This window comes from Grus americana, chromosome 13 (assembly GCF_028858705.1).
Source record: "Grus americana isolate bGruAme1 chromosome 13, bGruAme1.mat, whole genome shotgun sequence".
Taxonomy (NCBI): Eukaryota; Metazoa; Chordata; class Aves; order Gruiformes; family Gruidae; genus Grus; species Grus americana.
In genome coordinates this window covers 1,878,517-1,893,722 of record NC_072864.1, presented here as the reverse complement: position 1 = coordinate 1,893,722, position 15,206 = coordinate 1,878,517, and the positions used below count along the sequence as shown (strand labels likewise).

The 15,206-nt window shown below is 49.8% G+C and overlaps 3 protein-coding genes across 4 annotated transcripts in view; 1 reads left to right on the top strand and 2 right to left on the bottom strand.

Annotated features, from left to right (window-relative positions):
* The window catches only part of GALNS (galactosamine (N-acetyl)-6-sulfatase), a 48,308-nt gene extending 43,039 nt beyond the window's left edge, over positions 1–5,269 (bottom strand). For both annotated transcript variants that reach the window (XM_054840778.1, XM_054840779.1), the window contains exons 1-3: positions 5,149–5,269; positions 1,486–1,609; positions 186–260 (exon numbers count right to left, since the gene is read on the bottom strand). In XM_054840778.1, the coding sequence (XP_054696753.1) occupies positions 186–260; positions 1,486–1,609; positions 5,149–5,247 (298 nt within the window). In that variant the 5' untranslated portion in view covers positions 5,248–5,269. The remainder of the gene's footprint in view (positions 1–185; positions 261–1,485; positions 1,610–5,148) is intronic.
* A 43-nt stretch (positions 5,270–5,312) lies between these two features.
* TRAPPC2L (trafficking protein particle complex subunit 2L) lies at positions 5,313–8,442 on the top strand. The gene is made up of 5 exons (XM_054841100.1): positions 5,313–5,384; positions 6,117–6,289; positions 7,240–7,327; positions 7,442–7,521; positions 8,251–8,442. Exons 1-5 carry the CDS (start codon positions 5,352–5,354, stop codon positions 8,294–8,296), a joined length of 420 nt encoding a protein of 139 aa, XP_054697075.1. The 5' UTR covers positions 5,313–5,351; the 3' UTR covers positions 8,297–8,442.
* Positions 8,443–11,190: 2,748 nt separating this feature from the next.
* Positions 11,191–15,138, bottom strand: PABPN1L (PABPN1 like, cytoplasmic). Its single transcript, XM_054840730.1, has 8 exons — positions 15,119–15,138; positions 14,358–14,532; positions 13,700–13,808; positions 13,122–13,186; positions 12,535–12,641; positions 12,332–12,419; positions 12,070–12,215; positions 11,191–11,289 (listed from the first exon to the last, which is right to left on the bottom strand). Exons 1-8 carry the CDS (start codon positions 15,136–15,138, stop codon positions 11,250–11,252), a joined length of 750 nt encoding a protein of 249 aa, XP_054696705.1. The 3' UTR covers positions 11,191–11,249.
* Positions 15,139–15,206: the final 68 nt, after the last annotated feature.

Here is a 15,206-nt window from a genome sequence, read left to right as displayed (position 1 = left end):
CTTGATGGGGAGGAAGCAATAAATTTCACGCTTATTACCAGGAGTTAACATGGTAATCTTTTTGTGCCACTCAGGAAGATCCATAGGGGAAGATCACCGAGCCAAGCCTTTGTTCAAAGCAAAACTTCCTACAAAGCACAGAGGGAAATCAAGAGAGGAAGGCAAATCAGGAATGAAGCCCATACCGTTTCTGGCATGTGCATTCGTGGTGTAAAAACCATTCCTGACTGGGAGACGGCCCGTCAACAGTGCTGCCCTTGCTGCAAATAACAAAAACCAGTTTATTTTACATGCATTTTCTGCTTAATATTATTGTTACATTGAGGCTGAGGACAGTGTACTGACTGAAGCACGTCAGTGTTCTTTTGCCACAGCCAGCTACTAAGATCATTAGAACATTAGAACAGGCAGCAACTCCCCTCTCCAGTGAGCCATGGAGATAGCCAGGTCCTGATACAACACCATTTGAGTTATTCCAAGACACCCCCGACTTAAATTTAGCCCCTCTATTAAATTACCCGCTGCTGAAGAGTAATTGCTTTCAATAGTCAATGTAGCAGCCCTCCCATCTCAGTAATTCTAAAAGGAATACCTGACATGTATATGTAAGATGAAATCATAACACAAACTGACTACATGCTTAAGGCTAAATTTTCAAGCTTGCCTGAACAAAAGTCATGTAATAGTGAAGAAAGAGCTGTCCAGCTTTGACAATAGAAGTCAGGTCCTGACTGCAGGAAATGTTTAAACAGATGTTTAAGCATATGCAGTAACACTACTGGACTTAGCAGGACTTCAGCATACTTTAAATGCCTTTTCTGAGCAAGGACGTCATCAGCACACTGCCAAATGATATCCTAAATGAATAGAAAGCCCCTGTTCCTCATTTTTGTTTCAGCTCTTGGTTGCCAGTCAGTTTGGGGAAAAAAAGAAAAAGATAAAAAACAACCCACAGAAAAAACAATACGGATAAAAATATCTGTGCCTCCCAGACCTAAACGTTTTTTTTATCTCTTGTCCCTTCCCCAAGAATCTTGCAAGCCACCAGGGTCAAAACCAGGACTCAACCCGCTGCTATTCCTTGCACGAAGTCTCATCAAAGCCCATGGAATCAGACAAACTACATACAAACTATTTCAGCAACAATTTAGATATTGCTTTGTCTGTTTATCCCAAAATAAGAAAGATTAAAAAAATATGCAATGACTGAGGCTAGAATACTAAACCAGAATGTTTTAAAAAATCCTTTAGCTGGACTGATTTGATCACTAAAACACTGCTTTGTATGAACCAAAGATTGTAGGTTTTCCAATCAAAACATAAATAAAAAGGGAGCAAAATGCAAGATCAAAGCACCAAATCCAAACCCTGCCCTGAGGGTAATCACTGGTTTGGTTGCTAGTTCATGTCAGATGCTGGCAAACATCCCAATCTTCTCCGAAGGTGGCATGCTTATATGCTAGCTTAAAACTCAAGTTTACTTACACGGAGAACAAAGGGGGTTGGCAGTATAAAAATCCAGGAAAAGCATCCCTTCTGAAGCCATCTGGTCTAAGTTAGGAGTTTCCTTAGAAGGCTCTCCGAAAGCTCCCAAATCACCCCAACCCATCTGCAAAAAGAACACACCAAAAGATGTAAAAGTACTTTTACTCTTCCACAACGACAATGCTTCTGGGCCCACATAACACTTTTATTGTATCCCTTCATTTCTAAATCTTTATAGTGCTCATCTCCCTACTCAGGGAGTACTTCACAAACATGATAAAAACTATCTTCCCCAACCCTGCGAAGCAGGGAACTATTACAGTTCTCATTGGCAAATGGGAAACCGAGGCACACATGAAATTAAACGACTTGCTAACAGGCATTAAAACACTTGTAGCAGAACCGGGTGAGAACCCTGATGCCTTCATGCTTACCCAAGTGCCTGAAGACTGGCAAGCGCACACATTCCAGGGAGGAAAAGGAAGTTACACATCACATGCTCAGTGTTGTACAGCTGCAAAGTCTGACCCTTCAGTCCCTGGCTACGTGTCTTTGTGTTGGACCATTGACCCCAGGACTACATCTCAGCCTGCTGCACCTATCCATCTGTGTATACCTAACCAGAAATGCGAGGAAAAGGTCTAAACTCAAAAGCAATGCTGCAGGAAGAGAGAGAAAGCGTTTATTTCAAAAGCAAGCTCTGGAGAGAAACCTGCCAGAGGCGTCATATGTCACTCTGCTTATTTGCAAGACAGTGGTTTCACCCTGCGTCTTCTTCCTAATTCAGAGGGGTCACACGCCAGGAGAACCATAAAATTACCGTCACGTTGTCTACATTCATTGCTGAAAACTATTACTGGTAATAATACAAATAAAAGTAAGTGACTTAAAACAGAAGGTTCTAGAAGGGAACAACTTAATGAGCAATTAGGCACCATGGTTGCTAGAGTTTATATTATGCTTTAAAAAAGGCAATAGCTTTTTTTAATACAGATGCGTATCAGGTGAGCAACTGATATGGAGGACATAATGTATCGAGATCTTTAGAAAACCATCTGTCTGGTCCCATTTGAGAGTCTAACATTTACACTGCAGTGAAGCAGTTTGGAAAAGAAAATTGTTGGAGAGCTGCAAAGGCGGCTGTTGAGGTTTGAACGAGGAGCAATTAAATGGTACCACCTAACACTAAGACGCAGAATTAAAATGGGTTCGATGGGATCACCCCCAAGTTCTTGATTCTTCAGTGTCTTTACCATCAAGAAAGAAAGAAAAAGAGAATATCAGGTTGCTCTAATTCACACACAGTGACAGAGTCACAGAAGTTACTGAAGGATCAAAGGCAAAAAGACCATGGAGATGTATTTTTAATGAACAGCATATTAAATAAATAAATAGTTCACAGAAGCTCCAGTCAGGATCTGTGCTTCATCATGTCTTATGCTGTACCAACACTTCTAGAGCGGGATAACCACTGTCCCAAGGAGCTTTCATCTTGGAAATTACAAATGCCAGCTTGGGGGGAAATATTCCTGAACGGAAAATTGAGATGGACTGCCGGAGGCTCAAATGGCCAGAAGAACCAGGCTTACAAGGTAATCATCTTGTACAGGAGTGTGGAAACACTATGAAAACAACAGCAAAACAGTCACGTTGAACTGGCAGAATGAAGCCAAACAGGCGATAAGAGCTCGCCCACCCTTTGAGTCACATACCCACCCTCATTAGCTTTTCAAGTAGCTTAAAAAGCCACACAATGCATTTCTACTACAAACCACCTGAAAGACGACATGACAGTACTAGAAGAGAAGCAAAACAGGAAGATGGCAGCACCTTGAACGTGTTGGAAATGACTATGTTTCCTTACCCACATGGCTAAGAGCACTACGGCATGCAAAAGTGAAAAGACTTTGACTTGGAAGCAAATCTGTAATTATTTCTGCTCTTTAATGATTTATTTCCCCCCCCCCCTTTTTTTTTTCCAGAGCGCAAAAATTAATGGAATTAGTTTTCTTCTTGTTTAGTTCTTCAGGAGGCAAGTTTGGGTTTCTAAAGCATTTCCTGAAATATATTGGAGTTTCTTTGTCTACCCTTGTAGCTGCTACTACCACTACATCCATCGCTGGTATTAGAAGATATGGCCACAATTATTTTTGTAGGCTACAAAACCAAGCCTTAACTTCACAATGATTCTATCGAGGTTTGAAAATCACCAAGACAGCCTGTTTTTCAACATATACCAGCTGATGAATAGAATCCTTTGCCAAGGACTGTGGTGTTAATTGCTCAGTCATTATGAATGGACTGGTAGATAAGATGATTAGACTTCTAGATAAGGTATGTAGGTGTGTAAGCACTAATTCCAAAAGACTTGTATATAGTCTTAACTTTAAAGATCAGAGAGGTCTCATTTGTTTTCAGCAGGATATCCACACGCAAGGAATAACGAGAGGTTTGTGTTAATACTGTAGTGTCTCTAGCACAGGTCACCTCAGGCAGCTCTGCCCAGAAGCAGGGATACGCCCAGTCTGGGCCTTCCTTTCAATTCTTCACCAGTTTTTGCACAAAATCTGGAAAGAACTCAAGAAAGAAAGCAACCGAGCATGATGGCTTTCAGAGTAAGTACTTACAAACTGCTTCAAATATTCCTGCTTATGTCAAACTTTTCCAGATCATCATACCAACCTGTGAGCTGCGCCTGAATCACTGCACTGAAGGCCTCTGACCATGAATCATGGTACAGACCCTGTTCACGTGCTATCCCACAGGCGCTAGCCTACTGACAAAGGGAAGAGATGTAGCGCTTGGCTGAATCTGGAGGCCACGCCACCTGGAAGGGATGTGAATCTGGAAACCCTGCGACCTAGGGGGGGATCATACACACCAGGGAGAGCTCTGCTCCACAGGAGGCAAGGAGACAGAGCTCTGGGGAGCACAAAGAAGAAAATAATTGCTCAATACATGCTCTCAAAACACAAGTCTTGTTAGGCCCAAAAATGGCCCCTGATGTGTGCTTAGGAGGATGTCCAGAATGAATAATTTGCAGGATAAGGCTCATGAGGAGCCAGCCTGATGAAACCCCTATTTAAAGGCCTCTGCCTCAGCACCAGTACAGCTCTGGACGCAGCCCATCCACTGCAACGCTCCCGTGAGCTCAGGGACCACCATCACAGCATCTCTGACATGCTGTGCACACACCATGAACAAATTCCCCAGGCACTGGCAGAACGTTTCTGACAGCAGCCTTGCCCACAAGGTGCTGGCACTCAAACCGTGCCCTGCCGAGCACCCACCACCAGGGCCTGGGAGAGGGTGGGCCACCATGGGAGCCCCTCCACCAGCCCCAGGACCCCACCTCACCACAAGGGCTCTGCTCTCACCCCAACGATGAGCCCCCCCAGCCCACACCTATAATAAGCACACCATGGAGCCGAGCCCCCAGTTTCCCTCAGCCACGCCGACACCTTCCCACGAACCCGAGCCCCGCTCTGGGGACAGGTACCCGGCTCCCTTCGTGGTCACAAACAGGCCTCCCTCCACCCTAACGCCCCCCTCGGTGGCACACACCCTCCCCTCAAAGTGACTTCCTCCCAGTGACACCAGCCCCTGTCCCTCAGTGACAAATGTCCCGTCCCTCGGGACGCCCCCCTCTCCGGCCCCACTCACGTCGTCCATAAGGAGGAGGAGCAGGTTGGGGGGCGCGGAGGCCGCGGCGGGGCCCAGGGCCCAGCACAGGCAGAGGGGCACCAGCACCGCCCTCGCCATGGCAACCGCCGGCCCGCGCGCCCACCGCGCGTCACGTGAGAGCCGCTCGCCTCACGTGACGCGCGGGAGGGGCGGGGCGGGAGGACGGCGGAGGTGGGGACAAGATGGCGGTGTGCATCGCCGTGATCGCCAAGGAGGTGGGGCGGGGGTGAGGGGAGCGGGGCTGGGCCTCAGGTCGTGAGAGCTGAGTGGGGCAGCGGGGCCAGGGGTGGTCGTGGGGCCTGAGGAGGAGTGGGGCTGGGGCTGAGGTTGTGGGGCCTGAGCAGGGCTGAGGGGCTGGGGCTGAGGTTGTGGGGCCTCAGCAGAAGTGAGGAGGGGAGCAGGACCTGTGGAGCCAGGTGAGGTTGTGGGGAGCAGGGCAGGGTGTCAGGTTGTGGAGTGTGAGCTGGGCCGAGCCTTGGCAGATGTGGGGAGAGCAGGACAAACACCAGAGGTTGAAGTGGGTGGGCAGGAGCCGGCTGGGACCAGGGAAAGGGGAGCTGGTGCAGCGAGCACAGGGACAGTGCGAGGGTGCCCTGCGGTGTCCTGCTGACCTCCTGCGAGGAGATGAGAGGGGTTTTCCTCGGAGAGAGCTGGGGACAGGCTCTGCTGGGGCAAGGGGGCAGGTCAGGCAGTGGAGAGACCTGAGCCCTTCCTTGTGCAGCGCTGTGCAAATGATTGTCCTGCCACTGGCGTATAGAGACAAATCTGTTCCGCAAGCACTGCAAGGTGTAAAGGCGGGTTGTGCTGTGACGACCGTGAACATAAAATGGTTAAAATAGCTTGCTTCTGACAGCAGCAATTCTTTGGGTGAAAGTACTGTCTTGGCATCAGCCGTCACTTACGCAGCAGAGTGGCTGGTCCTACTTAGTGTAATTTGTTGTCCTCAGAACTATCCCCTCTACATCCGGAGCGTTCCAACTGAAAACGAGCTGAAGTTCCACTACACCGTGCACACTTCCCTCGATGTCGTGGATGAAAAAATCTCTGCGATGGGCAAGGCTCTTGTAGATCAGAGGGAACTGTACCTAGGGCTCCTCTACCCCACTGAAGACTACAAGGTGTATCTCTCTAATGCCTTTTGCCATGCTATTATGTATTTATAGACTCTTTCTATGGAGTGAGAAACCTCTCTTCCTACTTGGTGCCATGTTAAAGATAGCAGCAGAAAAAATACAGACTTGTTCATTGACCAGTTTGTGATGTAGAGGTTCGGGTTTGGTGCCTTGGTCAGTTCAGCAGCTGCTTTGTTGCCCAACCAGGTGGTGGAAAAAATTACCTTTAGCCTCTGTGAGGGAGCGCAACGTGTGAAGAGTGTCTGCTGCAGCTAGGCTTCACCTTTCATAAATGGGATGCTTTATTCCCTACTTAGCTAAAACAGTTGTCTGTGACAAAGCTTAGACTCTAATAACACCAGTGAAAGTAGCAGGAGTATGAAGGTGTCTCTGGTCAGGTACCTAAATCCCAGATGTGTAGTCTGATTTCTCTAAAATCCGAACTCCACAGCCATGGTTTCCCCAGTGTTCTTAAGTCACAAATTTTCTGAACTTTCTTTGGTTTTTTCTCTGAATCCCACGGATGGAAGTTAGCAGCAGACCTGATTTCTGGGTTTTCATAAGTTGGTCATTAATTTGTGAAATCTCAGGTCAGTCACTGTCTGATATTAGAACATCTCTGGGTCTCTGATTGTGGTCTTCCAAACAAGAATAAATAAGGTGGCTATGTCATTAAAATGATTCTTAATAGAGAGAAACCCTCACCAAAATAGCTAGCGGCCAGCGTAGGAGCAGGTTTGACCTGGAGTTATCAAAGATGGGAGAAGTCAGGTGGAAAGGGGATACAGTTCCTGCAATCTAGTGTCTTGCTTACCTCATGTAGTCCTAGTTATGTGCTGGGCGCAGCAAGAACGTGATGTTTTCTCTCAGCTTGTTTCTTTGAGTGTATTCCAGCCTTGGTTTAGCTGCTTTGCCAGGCTCTGGTGTGTCAGAAGCACAAACCTTAACAGCTGCACAGATACGGCTACGTGACAAATTCGAAGGTGAAGTTTGTTATGGTGGTGGATTCTTCAAACACAGCACTTCGAGACAATGAGATCCGCAGCGTAAGTGCAGGAAATCAGAGCACAACTTGCCACATCAGTGTTTTTGCTACTTCCGCTTATTCATAAAGTGCTGAGAAGCCAAAAAAAATTAATTAAACTACAATCCCTTTTCAGATGTTCCGAAAGCTGCATAATTCATATACAGACATAATGTGTAACCCTTTTTATAACCCTGGGGACCGTATCCACTCCAGGTAAGTGGGTTGACCATATTGATCTTTGTCATCTTTCTGGCACTTGCAGTGTGCCTATGATGTAATGGGGCCAAGAGCATAACTTCTGTGGTTGACTGGTTCAGCTGTGCATGCTCTAACTGCCCACATGGGGAAGAGCTGGGTTGTCTTTGGGCCGTTACTGTGCAACAGAAAATGCTGATAAGTCTCATGAGAAGTTATGCTGACCTCTCACTCCCACCTCAGAACCAGCAGTAGAAACATTGGCTCAAGAAAATTAATTTCTTGGGGAGAAAAAATGACCTGTTTCATAGGTAAAAATGAAAATAAACATAGGTAAGTAGAGCAGGTTAACGAGTGAACAACTGTATTCATCCAGGGCTTATCCTCAGACAGATGGGCATTCAGCATGTGTCATTCCTCACATGTGAGGGCAAGCATTCCCCATTTCTCAATCAATCAGGAACATTACTAAGTTGGGCATTTCCATTGCCTAGGCAGGGACAACTTCTTTCACACTTTGCTGAGACAGGTCCACAGCCAGGATACAGCCTGTCCTTACTTCAGCTTAGTTAAAAGTCATTTACTCAGAGCATGCTGTAGTTGAGGAGTAAAACCATCTGTTCAGCTTCGGGAAAGCCAGCTTGTTAACCAGTGCGAGACATTGTTAGCCATTGGTTTTGTTACAAGAGACCTGCTGTACAGAACTAGCTGCTTCCTTTAATATTCTGTGTTCATTTCCTTCTCTAGGGCTTTTGATAATATGGTGAACTCCATGATGATGCAGGTGTGCTGAGGCTCTGCCCCTTCCCATCTGAGTGCTGAGAACATTCCCCATGTACAGGAGTGTGCCTACAAAGTGATGTATATATAATTTTCTTTGTTCTATGTAATATTTTAAATTTATTCTATGTAAAATAAACTTGACATCTGCAAAGTCTGCATACATTTCTACTCTAGCAAACCTGAGTTGAGCACAGAAGTCACTGTTCAGCTCTGTGCCTTCAGGTAACATGTGAGAGGCAGCTCTTTCTTCAGGAAGGTCAGTTGTGTCAGAGAGGAGGTTTGTTCCCTACAGAAATGTGTGCAGCTGTGCCTCTGTGCAACTCAGATGTTTCTGTTGAAATTGGGCTTTGTGTAAAAACAGCAGTTCCTGCTTGTGATTAGAGCAAGCACAGCTGCACAAGAGACAGCTAAGAAATTTTTAGTGTTTGGGTCAACCTAGATTTCAGTCAGCTGGGGCTCAGGACTGTTCATTGACAGGAACATCACAAGCCATGCTTAATTCAAACATCCTTGGTGTCCTCATCCTGTTCCTTAGCTGGGAGCACTCAGATCTGTCCATACTTACCTCATTGGTTCTCGGAAAGAGAAAACTCCACAAAGTCAGCCAAAGGCTCCAGGTTTCTCTAGAACCCCAGGAATTGTTTACGTACTTGAGAAAGCTCCTGCAGACAAACAGTTGGTCTCAAAACATCACCTTGAACCAGCATCTCTAGCCCACGTAGTGCAGCCAGGATAAATCCACACCAAGAGATTAAGACACCAGGATTGCTCAGCTGCCTGGCTCATCCCAAACTAATCTCTGTTAGCATCTCCCCCTGCAGATCCCTGCTGTTCTAATTAAAGACTACCAGATCAATAGCCAGTATTTATATATATAAAAAAATACAAACGAGACTAGAAAAGCACCCCAGCTTCTAATTACTTGTGTAGTACTCACAGTACACAGGGCTGTGCAGCTCCAGCAAGTTCAGCAGAGAATGCAGGCATAGGCACTGAGCAGCTACTCAGTGCTTTTCACACACCTCTACTCCAGGTCTTTCCTGCCCCACAGGCAGTAGTCTGTACTTCAAGTACCCAATCAGTTAAAAAATAATTAAAAAGTAACTGCAAAGCTCCAAAGGATACAAGAAGCCTGGGGAAAGCCAGGTCAGCACAGTGTCAGCTCGCAGCCAGCATGGTGTCACCGCAGATGAAGTTCACACAGCAGGATCATTTATTTTAAAAATAAGTGACATTTACAATACCTTCTCAAACAGAACTTAAATACATTTAATTAGTAACAACCTGTCAAATAATGGGAGGTGAAAGTGGTCAAGCCTCTCCCACCATCTAAACTAGGCACAGCTGTACACTATTGCAAAACATTTTCATATAAAAGTCTTCATTCTTTTCACTCAGAGACAGGAGATCAGCATTTCCTCTTCCACAGGAGAGTCCAAACACCCCAAAGTAGTTTTTGTTAAAAATTAAGTCTCAAGAATTTACAAAGCTACTAACAGAAAGTTTAAAGCCCTAGGAAAAGCCAGTTTTATAGTCTAAGCCTAAGGGTCATGCAGATCAAGGCCAGCCTCAGCAGCACAGTCCATGCTGGGCAAAGTGCAAAATCAACACAACATGAAGAGTTAAGGCCTCAAGCTTTAAAAAAAAAAATTTGAGACCTTAAGGGAAAAAAAAATCAGTGGGATTTTTAGCCTGGCAATGCCCCCTGAGCTGTGAAAAGCTGCTTTAGGAGTCAGTCACATCTGTGGCATCTGGGTTAGAGGAATCCTAACCAAGGATCCCAAAAGATTAGTGAGAGAATTGCATAATAAAACCGATTTCAATGCAGAACTTCACACAGTAACACTGTCTGCTGGTGTTTGCAGCCTGCAAAGTTTTTTTCCTTTAAAAAATGAGCGGTTTCAGAGCTCATAAACACAAGATCAGCAGGAAGGGAAAGTGCCTGGCAGTGCTTGTTCCCCAGTACCCAGCTCCTGCAGAGCGCTTTGGTCCTGACCCTCTACTTCAGCTGGGCTCACACCATCCCCAGATGGGGATCTGGAGCAGGAACGGTGATGGCAGTAAAGAAATAAAGTAAAATGATGCATTGGCAGCACCCTTGGATCCCTGTAGCTTTGGGATAAAAAGCAGGAGGGGGGGAAGAGGGGGTGGTTGACTTCTGAAATAAAAAGGGGGAAAGGGTTTTGTGACACCCAGGTCTTGTTTAACCACCACGGCGATACAGAGGCTTCCAGAGAAACAAGGGATGTTTTTTCCCCTCCCCTAGTTGTTAGATGTACAACAAGCAGCAGTGAGCTAAAAACTAAACCCAAAACACATCGTTGGGCTCCATCCTCTTCCCAAGAGCAAGGTCAGAAATCCACAGGGCTGATTGAGTTAAGGAAAAGCTCCCCAGCAGTCAGGTCTAGAGCTGTAACCCAAGACTTTCTCCACTGATTTAGAAAAGAAAAAGTCTTTGGAAAGGTCTTTAGCATCTTCATATAGACAAGAGAAAGCAGCATCCAGCTCTTGTAGAAACATCTGGCAAAGCTGAGGGTGCTTCAGAGGCCCTCGTGGTGGGCTGGAGGGCATTTTGACACCTGGAAGCCACGCTAAACCCTCCAGCACAGCCCTTTCCTATGGGATGAGGATGAGACTGATGGTCTGGGAAAGCTCTTCCCTTCCCAGGACAGGGTGTTCTCTGGAATGAGACTGTTCTCAATGGAAGTGCAACCCCCCCAAGTGAAGCTAAGGTGAGCCCCTCCTGGGACGCTGGCAGGGATCCGGCTGATGTACGGGTGGAGCGGATCCAGTCTTCCCTCCCGCAGCCCAGCACACGGCTGCCTCACCAGTAATCCTCACGGCCAGGCAGATGGCATTTTAAAATTAATCTTTTTTGGCTTGGGTAGGCATATTTTTAAATCTCTCCAATCCCATCTCCTCGTTTCAGTCCCGTTGGCATCACCAGGGCTGTCCCGTCCTTTCTAGTATGGAAAATACCAAGGCAGCAGCCTTGCCCGACCCCTAAACAAGAACAAAACCAGCATCCTAAAGCACAGGGGCATTGCTCAGCTGAGATGCCAAAACGCACAGCTACCCACCCCTCTCCAAGAGCTGGGACTGACCCTTCTGCCCCAGCTAACCCAGACTGAACCCAGTGTACCCCAAAGGACAGGGGACCCCCAAAGCCAGTCACGGCTCTGGGACCGGTCAGGCTGGCAACGTGATAATCCCCAAATCCCTGCAGGGATGGAGGGGACAGCAGCGAATTTCCAGGTGTTCCTTCCATCTCCAAAGCTCCTCTCCGCCTCCTCCCACAGTGCCGAAGGGGCCGGCGCAGCATTGAAGCTAATCTGCAGTGAGCTCAGGGATGCACGAGCAGCAGGAGGTGTGCTGGAGAATAGCTCCAGGCCCACGCTGGGGATGCGAGGGATGCCGGGACAGCAGCGGGGATGGGTCTGCCTTGCCATCGCTGGCTGCTCGCTTCAGTCCTTCCCCATCTCAGCTGCCCACAGTCCCCCTGAGGTGCCAGTGGCCCACCTGGAGCAGGCATCAGGCTCCTGCCGACCCCACAGACACCGGGGTGATGCTAACAGCACACGATGGGCAGGAGACATTTCTAGCACAGGTCTTCAGGAAGATACTCCTGCCAGAGCCCTCCTCCATCCTGCCCTGGGTGGGTGATGCTCAGCCGAGAAACCGAGCACGGCCAGAGCAAGGGGCAGCTATCCCTGTCCCGGGGACCCCTGCTCCACAGGCATCTTGACCCAAATACACAAGGAAACCCCCCACCTGGCCGCTCACCTGTACGTCCTCCCTCGCACCCTTGGGTGCTGCCCTCCATAGTAGCCTCCCCGCTGGCCCAGCCCTCCCCGGGCTTGGAAGCGGCCCCGGTAGCCCCCGCGGTCGGTGGTGCTGATGCCTGGCATGTTGGTCCTCTTGGGCAGCACCTGGAAGACAAGGGGTGGCTCAGCCAGCGCTGCCGGCACCGGGGTTTGGCACAGCCACGTGCACGTGGGGCTGGGAGGGATGGATGCACCATCCCGGGGCTTCATCCGGCTCTCACCTTAATGACACGGCCTCTGAACACACTCTCGTCCAGCTCCACCGCAGCCTTCACGGAGCTCTTCTCTTCAAACTCAATGTAGGCGTACCTGCAAGGGGACAGGGTGAGCAGAGCCCCAGGGACACCCCGCTGCTCCCAAAGCCTGGGGAGCACAAGGCAGCACCTTCGGCACCCCAACCCCGGTCCCTGTGCACAACGCTGACCCTTTGGGATGCCCCGAGAACTTGTCGCAGAGGATGGTCACTCGGTTGATCTGCCCGCAGCTGTTGAAGTGAGACTCCAGCTCTTCCGCCGTGCCCCCGTAATCCACCTGCAACGACAGTCCTGGCCCCTCCAGCACCACTGGCCAGCCCCCTCCGGCATTTGCACACCCTCACAGGGGGCAAAGGACCCAGCTGACCCCACTTGCATCCTGTCACCATGGCCTCACCATTTCCTGAGGTTCAGGAGACCCTTCCAGCTGAATCCCCAGCCTGGAAACCCAAATCCAAGAGACAGGCCCCCCCCGCCCCCAGCTTTGAGGGAACAAGCAACACCACACAACCCACAGCTTCCAGCGGGGTATTTTGGGGAGCTGACACGTGCAACAGATTATCTGCAAGTGGCTGAGGATCACAGGCAGATACTGAGCCACATTCCCAGTCTGGGCTGGGCAGGGGACAAGCATTTGAGATGGGACCAGCCAGCCTTCGGTGGGGGGGAGGATGGGCCCCTGTCTGGGGATCTCAGACATACGTCCAGCTGGGCCAGGAGCAGCAAGGTGGGCTCTGCTCCCGGCTCTCCCACTTACGTTGCCCACATAGATAGATCGCTGGTCAACCTCCATCTTCTCCTCAGTCGTCTTTGGGAAGAGACCTGCAGAGACAAGGGGTCATGCTGGACAGAGTTGCAGGAGCCCTCTACCAGAGGGATGTCTGTCCATGCAGGTCTGCTCTCAGCACGGCCACCACCGAGCTGACACACTGCAAAGCTCCTCAGGTCCCCAGTCACATCCAGGTGTACCCAGATCCCCACACTGCTGCCGCCTCCTCCTCCTCCTCCATCCCCTTGCTCCCTCTCTCTTCACAAGAAAACCCCACAGAGTGACTGCTCTACTGGGGCTGTTGGTGCCAAACACAATTACTTCACTAAATTAAATTTAATTAAATTAATTTACTGCACCTTGACCTGCACAGGTAGGAGGTAAAAGTGGCTATAACCTGTATTAGCACCATGCCATCCCTGGAACTCCATCCTCCCCCACCTTATGTGTCCACTCCCAGGGTGCTGGGAGAGGCAGAGCCACATGCCCTGGCTCCGATCGTCACCCTGTGTCCCAGAGGTGTCCCTGGGGGGGGGGGGGCAGCAGCACCCAGGGACAGCCCATACCTGCCTCTGAGCTCATGATAAGGCGGCTCTCAGCTTCCAACTGCAATTCCTTCAGCCTCTCATCCTCTTTCTCCATCTCCCGCACTTTGGCTTTGATGGCCTCCAGCTCCTGAAATCCAAACCAAGACTTGCGTGAGCAGCGCACGGAGCAGGGACACCCCCCCGTACCACTCCTCACCCAGGGTTGGGACGTGGCAGTGCTGCACAGCACATCTCCACCAGCAGCGCCCTCCCAGGCTGGGGACAAGGGTGAGCTGGCTGCTGGGGACAACAGCCCGTCCCACAAAAGGGGAGTTCAGCTCCCAGCTCCACTGGGGAGAAAAAAAAACCCCAGGGAAATACTTCCTTTTCGGTGCTTGCCTGCGAAGCAGCACGTGCTGTAGTAGAGAGGCCCCAGCAGCACCAGAGCTGCCAGAGGAAATTGGAGATTTAAGCTGGTGACGAACAGGAGCCATAGACTCTCGCTCAGCCAGGCAGACATCTCTAAGCAGCAGGAGAATGACAATTCAATTTCCAGCTTCTCAGCTCAGGGATTTTAACATCAGGGGCTCAAGATTATTCTTATCCTTAATTTTTTGAAGCGCTTGAAGAGAGGTGTAGAAAGTTTCCCATATAGAGAAACAGAGAAAATTGATTCCACACTTAGCCAGACACTCACTGGGTCCAGCAGAGCCAGCTTCTCCGGGCTGTCCCCCTCCAGGTGGCTCAGGTCCGAGCCATCATCTGCAGCCTTCCGCAGAGCTGCCATCTCTGCCACGTCCCAAGACGCCTCCACTGCTGCCAGGGACGGCTGGTCCTGCCACCAGATCCCTGAGGTGTCCAGGAAGAGAGGACTGGGCAGGAACAGGGTCAAAAAGCCATTTAACAAACAAGCACCCATGTAACATAGAACCTAAAGCACAACACCGGCCAGGCAAAGGCTTTAAGGGTGATTCCAGCAGAAGGATGAACAGACACCACCAAAGCAGTTTGCTCTCAGTGCCGCAAGCAGGCTTGCAGCAAGACCCCAGAACTGCAGGAGTGATGGATGTAGAAAGGTCTCTGCTTCATACTGAGCCACTTCCCAACTCAGGGGGGCTGCAGCGGGACCTGGAAGCAGCTTCCCTTACATGAAAAATCCAGGTGCAAGCATCACAGCTTGCTGGCAGGGAAGGGGAAGAGGAGGCAGGACCTGCCCCACCAGCAGAGCTCCCGGGCTACACAGAGGGAGCAGCAGGGAGCCCTGCCTCACCCAAGCAAAGGCAAACGTGCACATTTCCAGCCCCAGGCTCTTGGCCTGAGCCCACAGAGGGACAAACGCTCCCACCCCTGAGCTGGAAGCTGAACCCACCGCAGCCCGGGGAGCCTCAGCGCCTGCCACCGAGCTGGGCCCCGTCGCTGACCCCCACCACCCCGCTCCGGCCGCCGCCCCGGACTCACCTGGCCCGGCCGCCGAACATGCTGCGCTGCCTCCGCGGAGCCGGCGGGACCAGCAGAGCGGCGCCACGTGCGAATCTCCCGCCACCAC